This window comes from Haplochromis burtoni, unplaced genomic scaffold (genome assembly GCF_018398535.1).
Source record: "Haplochromis burtoni strain Fernald_Lab_line unplaced genomic scaffold, NCSU_Asbu1 Contig_47, whole genome shotgun sequence".
NCBI classification, from domain to species: Eukaryota; Metazoa; Chordata; class Actinopteri; order Cichliformes; family Cichlidae; genus Haplochromis; species Haplochromis burtoni.
Window position 1 is genome coordinate 320,744 of NW_024582408.1, and position 9,718 is coordinate 330,461.

Genomic DNA, 9,718 nt, shown 5'->3' on the forward strand with positions numbered 1-9,718 from the left:
GTGTTTGTTTTCACCTTCTAATCAGAGTCAAGAATGTTCGACACGTAACTGTGGTTGAAAGTAATTTATAGCAATTTCTTTGTCTGGAAATGCCACTAACATGGATATATTGATGTATTTATCATTTAGCTATGTCTTAAATATATTCATTTATATAGTAACATTGAATGAGTGTTCTGTATATGCAAAGCTCTCATAATGACCCACAGCGTTTCTCGTCCAGTACGGCATGTTGCTCACCACCGACCTACCAACTAAACACAAAAAACACACATGCAACGATGGGGGTTGACTTTCAAATCACACTTAGGTGTTCTTCTCCGAAAAAGGAGGCGTGCATATGTGTGCGTGTGTGTATATTGACCAGCACCTGCCCAATTATCACAAATGATTTTCTAGCAAGAGATTTACACAGAGGGAACTGCAGTATTTCTACTGGCTATATGCATTTTGAGATTTGTATACTGCTGTGCCATTTTTGTTTATTTTGAATATTTTCCAATAAAATAGGTGAAACGTGTCCACGTGTGAGTGCATTTGTCGTCGCTTCGGGCCGTTTGCCTGTCTCGCTACCCGCTCTGGACAGTCAGTCAGGACCAGTGCAGTCATCCTAACTTTATTGTACCTGTTTAATAAATACTGTGCAAGATGTATAATGACTATAGCTATTCAAAGACAGCCCTGAGTTTGGACTTACACTAGAGTGAGCCATGCTAAAGACACAAATGATGCAGTCTATGACTTGTGACAGATTAAGCTTGAATTAGTACAACATGTATTTGGGCCAGGTCACTATGCTTAATGAATGCAAGATCCAGAAGCTTTTTTTTTTCCTTTTACTTTTGTATCACATGTGCCACCACAATAAAAGTAAAAAGCCATTTCTTCTTGCCTTCAGGACTATTTGTAAGGTCTGACCTTTTTCATAACAATAACATATCTGTACATTATTTTTTTTAAGCACACTGCCTCCCACATGCTGCACATATAAGATGTGAGGACTTTTGACCCGTGCAGTTCCATGTAAAACTTTTGAATTTGAAGATGGAGTTTGATTGCAGCTTCATATGTCCTGTGAGAGCAAGCACTGCTCTGATTTTGGAGAGATTAACCCCAAATGAACCATTTTATGTAATACAAATCTCATTTGGTGGCAAAGAAAAATGTAAAATAATATGTTATTCATTACTTGATAAAGCACTAACAAATCAAATGAACGTACACAGTTGGTTATTACTGATGAGCTTCAGGTGTTCACAAGAAATCCTGCATTAAATCAAGATGCATGCATTAGTGTTTAATAATTTAGTATGAGCTCTACATCCTTATAAAGTGTCACTGTAATTAGATATGAAACCAACACCACTGTTTGCTATGATGCCAGGGCTCCAGCTGGTAGTTTTACTATAAGCATCTATAGTAAAACTATACTATAAGCATCTAGGTCATGTTATATGAAAACCGTTTAATTCACTGTATTTTATTATCTTGGTTACAACTCTAAATGGTTATAACTCCATTAAAAATTTTGTTTTTTGCTTTTACAACAGAATAAAAACATTACAGGCCACAAAAACATTTCCAAGTGCTGAATAAGATTTTATCCAGTGTTAGTGTCTAACTTCAAAAAGTCGACCTTAAGCGTTTTCTTTTCTTCTTTTTTATGCTGCGCCTCAAACAGGACACACCAAACACAAACGGGACAGCCATTTAAATACAGACACCATTTTTCAGATGAATGTAGTTTTACGGGGGGGGGTAGATAGTGCATCCTTTTTAAAGAGTCCTCCGCAATGCTTCATGGAGCTGACGCCTCATCGGTGCATTTGGTTTCAGCACCGAATTGAGGAACAGCGACTCGCATCTCCCCCCCCCGGATGCTGCTGCTGCTTCTTCTTTTTTTGGTTTCCTCCGTTGGGATTGAACACAGAAATAAAATGGTGAATTGGTCGTCAAGCTCATTGGTCTCATAGACACTCGGAAAAAATCCAAACAAAAAAAGTCTTAATGTACAGCGTTTCTTTAGGAAACGTGCTTGGCAGGTGCTCTCCAGAGCCTTAAGGCGACATTTAAACGCTGCAAGCTGTTTTGGCCACAAGATATTGCAGTTTTCAGAATCAGACAGGCAGGTCTCTAATGAAAGGTACATGCTAATCCTTGACTAGAGCAACTGTTAACAGGCTAAAGTTGTGATCCGGATGTGTTCAATGGAGCCTAAGCCTAAATAGGCTGTATTAAGACAGCCCGTAAGAGATTTTGTGCCGTGGCTACACCTGCTATGATTTGACCGTCTGTGTTGATTGTTCAGTGGGTCTCCTCGTGGGCCTCCAGTCTTTTTTTTCCCCTCCTCACGCGCCCCGGCAGATGGTGAGAATTCATATATCGCTGGATTTGTACATATCGGACAGGAGCCTGGTGATGGGAACGTTGCCGATGGTCTTTTTGAAGAACACCTCCTCTATGGTGGACGGGCTGACAGAGCGGAGGGCCGGCAGCAGCAAGAGGAGCTTACCAAAACGACACGGCTGAGTCGGGTACCTGAAACACAACTGGTGTCAAAAACAGCCTTTTTGTCCGGTTCCATTTGCAGACTGTCTGTTGCAGCCTGTCCAATTACCGCACACCTGTGACAAATAGCTCCTACTTAGCTTGAATACGAGCTTCATCTGGTGCACCTGCACAATTACAGGAGGCTTATTGCCTCATTAACTTTATAATGAAGCTGGCAGACTATAGCCAGTTGACACGTGCGTAAAGCATGCTTTATCTTAGGATGAAGAGATAGATAGATAGATAGATAGATAGATAGATAGATAGATAGATAGATAGATAGATAGATAGATAATGGCCTGTATAGCGCTTTACTTAGTCCCTATGGACCCCAAAGCGCTTTAAACTACATTCAGTCATCCACCCATTCACACACTGGTGATGGCAAGCTACACTGTAGCCACAGCTGCCCTGAGGCGCACTGACAGAGGCAACTGCCAACTCTTGAGCCACGATAGATAGATAGATAGATAGATAGATAGATAGATAGATAGATAGATACCTGGTGTGTATATAACTGTTGAGAGTGAGCTGGGCTTCATCTTGCAGAGCAGCAATAGCGCTGGCGTTGCGGAAACTTCTTAATTCTGTGCTTCCATGCGTAGGAACTGTAAGACAAGAGGCATCACTATAGCTGTTAGAAATCTGCTGACATGACACTGCTGTAATGACATGTCATATATTCTCTTCTGTCTTCCCAGATTGGCTGTAGTTGTATGCAGCAGAGAAAGTTGAGGTTTGCTTTGGTAAATATGGTTATTTCCGGTAAGAGTCTTTACACTGTGTCAAACATTCGGGCAGTAATTTGCGAGGTACTCACCAGCTTTGAATGTCACGATACATTTCAAGCAGGCGAACTCGGTCGCGTCAAGGCGCATCTGTCTGAATCTGGTGACCACCTCTTGAAGCGCTTGAATCTCAGACATAATCTTGTTCATCCGCTGAGACTCCGTGTTTTCAGTGTTCATCCCTTTGGATAAATGTGAAGAAAAGTTTTATTATGCACGACAACAGCTGCTCGCTCTTCACTTAAAATTCTCTCGTGCTTTGCATATACCAGAAACAGCGAGAAGAGTTGTGGAGTCCACGGGAATGGCCCACTGCGCGATGCCCAGAACAAATAATTCTCTCCAAGCGTCCTCCAACAGAATCAGCTGTAAGGGGGTGTTTTAAGTGTTAAACTGTGCACAACACGCAACAATTAAACCATTCAAAGTATTTGAAACTTTTTGAATGGTAAAAATAACAACATAAGATTAATTCCTTCTTATTGTGTGCAGGTTTTAGGGCTTGGTTGGGAATTATTAGATATGCAGTTTTCAAATCGATACTATCAAATTCATGACATTAATTTTATTAATTTAAAGCGTCTGTCTGCGGACCAAATACTTAATTGGCAGCTGTTCATCATTTCAAACCCCACAGGGCGCTAATGGCCTGTTTGGGGATCATGTTTAAGTATCATTCATTTGGAGAAGGAGTCCAAATCGTGGCTACCTGATCAGATAAAGGGAGGGTGGAGAACGCGGGGACACTTTTTGCCCACTTGATGCTCATGAAGAGAAGACGCGCAGCTGACTCGCACACAGATTCCGTAGCCACCTCGTACAGATACATCGGGGTGCCACTGACCTCGTGGGGATACTGCAGAGAGGGAAAATGAAAATGTTGTCATTGTTTATGTCAGAAAGAAACGCAGGTCGGAAAACGGTGAACAACAAAGGTCGAATTCCAAGCCCCAGCGCCCAGTTTTATAATGATTAGTGTTGCTTGTGGTGGATTTACAGTGAGAAATCTAATTGGCGGATTTGTTGGTCTTACAGGCTTTTAAATCTGGAGAGGAATTTCAACTTCTAACCCTTGTGTTAAAAAAATGTTTACTAATTAATCGCACAATAACGGTTTGGAAGAAATACAAACATCTAACATTTTAAGGAATTCTACATCTAGAAGTGATTAAATGTAAAACTATGCATGGACTGCGACACGAGAGCCAAGAAATGATTGACTTCTATGCTCTCATTCTTTACTTGAAGGTCTAAAACTCTTTGAAGAAAGTGTACGTTGTAGCTATTAAATTGCGTAATCTTAAAATAAAAATCTACCTTAGGAGTTGGCTGTGCTAGACCCACGATGGCCTGTCTTTCCGGTGTAGTGGCTACTGTGCTCATCTCCAAGTTGTGCGGCTCCAGCTGGGTGACAGTGGTGAAAAAAGGAGGACCGGGTAGTGAGGATCCGGGGAAATGTGCCGAGGAGCCATTCACCTCTTTGTGGCCCCGGAAATACAGAGCGACCTGTTTGCGAATTGTAGATGTCCGTGGCCCCCTCTCATGCTGAACGGCTGTGGAGCGGGACAGTAGGAAGGCAGTGTGAAAGAGAGCAAACTGCTTATTTATCAGGATCGTTAATTGCATTCTCCAGGAGCAATCCTGGGTTTATTTTATTGAACGAAATCTGCTCCTTAAAGTGCAAATGTTCTGCGTGAAAGAAAAAAAATAATGAGCTTCTACCAGCGCTCCCAGGAGGTATAAATAAAATCTCCTTTAAAACAAGCGGGGAGCAGGTAATTATCAACTTCTTTTCAGCTTTGATTAACAGATTTTATACACTTTTTTTCTCCCCCGAATCCAATACTGTCCTACTGTACTGGCGTTTCTTTGCTCAACATGATAATTCAATTAAGCTCGTTTACCGTCTTTATTCATGTTCACTTCCAGACACTTTTTCAAACGACAAGCTCGGCACTGGTTTCTGTGAGTTTTGTCTACGGGACAACCACCCTGTACAGAGAGAAAAGGGGAGGGGGAGAGGGGGACATAAAAAAGAGGAAGGGGTTACAGCTTCTAGTTAAAATTCTCTTAGCTTGCAGGAGAGAAAAAAAAGCTTCTTGCTATTATCCTCCTGGGAGGGCAATCTCCAGGTGAAAGATCGTACTATTATCTTTTAGTTATGGAGGTGCTCCCCTGCGGCTCCAGTGTGGCCTCATCCCGCAGGATAAGTACTCTATCCCGCCCTCTGCCGCCTAAATCCTCGGCTTCGAGTCATCACATTAGATTGGATTACACCTGATATATTACAGCAGCGCGGCACTTAGCCCAGTACTTAATGGTCCAGGCATGACATAATTAGGCTCATCAAGAGAGACTTAACTCAGCGCCAAAAAGAAAAGCAAACAGAAATCAGCGCGTAAAATGTGCATTACGCGCGTAAAACGCTTGGTAGTTTTGTGGGTGAAAATCAGACACCTAGGGAATATAAAGAATAAAGGATGAGACCAATTCTGTGCAGGGTGCTAACTTTATTTGGAAAATGAAAGAAATTGCTCCATATTCATGGCAATGATTGCGTACAGGTTTCTCACTTAGGCTTGATTTGATAATTTCTTTGCCTGCTTGTTTTCCCGCCTTGCTTGAAATTCTATTAAAAATAAATAAATAAAACTACTTAATCGAATTTGAAAAGCGCAAATAGTGGGTGCATTTAACCACAGCCAATTCAGCCTCGTGTAAAAAGCAGGGAAATTTAGTTACGAGCTTGTATAAACTTAAAGGAGGCCTCACCTGCGAGCCAGATTTACACACATAAGTCCGATTTCTGCGGATGCTCCTCTTGAAGAATCCCGAGCAGCCATCACAGGCGTAAACACCATAGTGTTTCCCTGAGCTGCGGTCACCGCACACTTTACATGGGATGTCCAGAATCCGACCTGGGAGAGGTCAAAAATGTCAAGTAAATGACGTGCTCACTGAATTACGAAGCGCACAGTTCAGTTTTAAATCAAAACATTTTGATGACATTTTGTAGCGGTTGCTCGCGTAATCGCGGGATTTATTAATAAATATGATGGAACAAAGTGTTTACAGTGTTTTTCCAGAATAAGTTGGTATAACAGTTTTCAAAGTTGACACACTGGCTGCAGTTCAGCGGCCGACCTGCAATTATGTGACTTTACACCGACCCTATAATCAGTTAAAAAGTACCATAATCGAGCTCATATACACTGAAGCAATGAACAAACTGTCCTGCATGTGACTTACTTATGTCCGACAACTCCACACAGCCACAGACACGCTCTCACACTCATTACACGCACACTGGACAACGCCCCGCGTCTCATCCGAGCACGACCATGGGAATTCACTGCGCACATTTTAAGAATAAAGTCCGGTGGGAAGCGTTATATTTGAGCTCTCTAAGACAATACCCCGAAAACGCACAATGGAGACATTAGGGGAAAGTGTTAACTTAATGATTTTCTCCCATTGAACCTCGTCTGACTGCCTGGATCTCGACAAGCTGCCAACTCCACTTCATAATGGGACTCGACAGCTGCTTTATCCCACAGGTCTATAGGCCCCAGGATTAGGGAGTGACACTGCACCATGAGAATAATGCGTACCAACTCGTTTCACCAACTCAAATGAAGTGTATGTAAATCGACCCCGGTGTAGATGAAAAAATGTGATTTTTTTTTGTGAAGATTTTGTATTCAAATCTCTTAAAAAGAAGATATTTGTATGCATATGAGGCAGTCCTTTTTTTATTCTGGAGGGAAAAGCCGTCTATGTAATTACACTGACGTTTTGCCACCTGCTCATTGATTCACCAGTGACCCGTCAAAAAGGGTAGCATGGGAATAACTACTCAGCAGCAAAAACAGTGACTTCAGGAGAGAGTTATAGGACTGGAATTGGCTGTTTATTAAGAATCAAAACTCCCTGTAGCCCTTTAAATGTACGCAAAAGACATTTAATTGCTGTAACATGCAATAAAAAAGTCATTTTAAAGTTGGATTTAAACATTTTATTGTTAAACAAAATTTGGTATTTTGGTACCCAACTTGTCATTAGTAATTGGAGAAATTTACGCTCAACATGTTCCATACTGGTCCTAGTTATTATTATTATTATTATTATTATTATTATTATTATTATTATTATTATTATTATCACTGTTGTTCTTTTATTTTCTTGTTTTCTAATTTAAAAAAAAAATAAATCATTCTTTTTTATTTTGTTTTAACAAACCTTTAAAACCAAAGCTAACCAAATCACATTTTCATTGACACAGCCCCCAAATTAAAATTTAGAGTTTAATTAAACCGCGGATGACCGAAAGTGTAAACATTTTCAACAAGAAAAAATGCCCCCCCAAATATTAAACGATGGTCGCTGGGAGTCAATTAAATAAAAATGACAGACAATTTTGTTGTGAAAGGGGGAAATGTATTTAACTTCCCACTGTGGGGGTCCACTGCGTCTCCATTGTGAGCAGTAATTGCTTGAAGATATATGGCATATTCTATTAACGTAATCACCATCAAGGCGAAAACCTGCTAAAAGAGTTGGAAATGAAGTTTTAGGGAGAGAAAGAGCTGTTTCCTCTGACCACTCGGTAGCGTGGCTGTGAACTTGAGTCACAGCAATGCTGTGAGTCGTTTTATTCTCATTTGAAAACACACGTTTACATCGGCCGAGCACAGATTTTAAAAGCGGCGGCCTGGTGTGAAAAAAAATGTGGTAGCTCTAAAAGAAGCATCAAATGTGAATTCAACAGAAATGTCCATTCTTTGGAGAGAGAGAACAATAGCCTACTTTAGGCCTATATTATGATCTGAGTCCGCCTTCATTTGAATTCATAATGAGGCCTAGCAGAGGGATAATTGCAAGGGTTAAGAAAAAACGGATCAGAAAATAATTTGATAGGAAAGTGTAAATCTGCTTGAAATTTATTACTATTTTAAAAAAAAGTCAGTAACATGATTTAAAGCGCTTCAGGAAACTCAAATGAGGGATTCAGAAATGCGCAAACACATTTCAGACATAAGAGAAAAAAATCTCGTGCGCAAACGGGATTTCTCTTCATGTAAGATTGAATGATACCCTGCATATTGCGCTGTTACTCTTTTTAAAGGCTGAAAATTAAATTGCAGGCAACAAGTGTCATCAAAGGGAAGCATGTGGGGCTTTTGAAGAGCAGTGGTCGGCAAATGAATTTCGCTTATTATTTTCGCTTCCTTCTTATTTTGTTTCTCGAAATCTGTGAGCAACATTACAAAATAAATTTTACACATGATTTCCTTTCATTCAGGAGCTTTGTTATCCGGGGATGTTCATGTATTGCATTCTGAGACGGCCGACAGCCAGTCCCCATACTCACAACTTTGTGATCATGAGGTAGAGTCGTGAGAAACATCTTTAAAGACACCATGGACTCACTCACTCATTTGTTATACCCGTCGCTACTGTAGACCTCCCATTATCTATGCCGTGTTCTTCAGAGGAATCGGAGATGATGATGAACAAAACTTACTTGATTTGACATTCAGAATATCCAAACAGCCACTTGTTGAACCGGTGGGTTTGCTCATCTTGGATCCTCGATATTTTAAAGAATCTGGATAAAAAGTGTCCTCTTTCTCCTCTTCTTGTGGACAGAAACAATGAAGTTTGTGACACTGAATCACTTGTGGTTTCTCGGTTTCTTTGCCAGCAGCGACGAGAAACACAAGTCAAAGTCCCGAAGCCAAGTTGATAAAAAGTCAGCCTCCGATCGATCGACAGCCACAAATTAAAACATTAATTATACATTTTATCAGGGATCTTTGCCCTCGACGCCGAAGATTCCGGAGAACCAGGACTGGATCCCCGGGCAGCAGCCGGTAAACGGCAACAGCAGCTCTCCAGCTAGTGGCGCAGTAGCCGGTGCGTAAAGTTCGAGTTGGAAAAACGGTGGCCGGAGCGCATCCGATACTGCCAACGCGGTGGCGAAGGGAAAAAAGGGGCAAATTTCCGATTTTCTTACGGTTGAAAACTTGTTAAAACCAGGACACGATGTGACTTTATGGTGGGAGCCTCCCGAATAAGCCTTGGTAATATTTATGAGAAGTGTCAGGGGGAGGCTGGAGGGTGGAGATCTCCACTTCCTTCATCCACTTGGCTTTCTACTCCAAACTCCATCCTGACGTCACTGGCGTGCGAGGGAGTGTGTGTGCGCTTGAATGTGTGTGCAAGTGCTGTGAAGTGCCTTGCTAACGGAGCCAGATCCACTGCAGACAAAACACACATGTTGCATGTTTTCCTGGACTGCATTTGCGATTTTTACTGTGTAAAACTCTTATTTCTAATAATAATAATAATAATAATAATAATAATAATAATAATAATAA

The 9,718-nt window shown here is 41.1% G+C and overlaps 1 protein-coding gene across 2 annotated transcripts; it reads right to left on the reverse strand.

The window, feature by feature from the left end:
* Positions 1–455: 455 nt before the first annotated feature.
* Positions 456–9,499, reverse strand: nr2e1 (nuclear receptor subfamily 2, group E, member 1). 2 transcript variants are annotated; one of them, XM_005921644.2, is made up of 9 exons: positions 8,863–9,499; positions 6,111–6,256; positions 5,243–5,330; positions 4,656–4,891; positions 4,048–4,194; positions 3,608–3,704; positions 3,371–3,520; positions 3,053–3,158; positions 456–2,538 (listed from the first exon to the last, which is right to left on the reverse strand). In XM_005921644.2, the coding sequence occupies exons 1-9, from the start codon at positions 8,918–8,920 to the stop codon at positions 2,376–2,378; spliced, it is 1,191 nt and encodes a 396-aa protein (XP_005921706.1). In that variant the 5' UTR covers positions 8,921–9,499; the 3' UTR covers positions 456–2,375. The 2 variants fall into 2 exon arrangements, with proteins under 2 accessions (XP_005921706.1, XP_042076265.1); XM_042220331.1 differs by lacking the exon at positions 6,111–6,256 and having other exon boundaries at positions 8,863–9,497.
* Between the last annotated feature and the right edge of the window lie 219 nt (positions 9,500–9,718).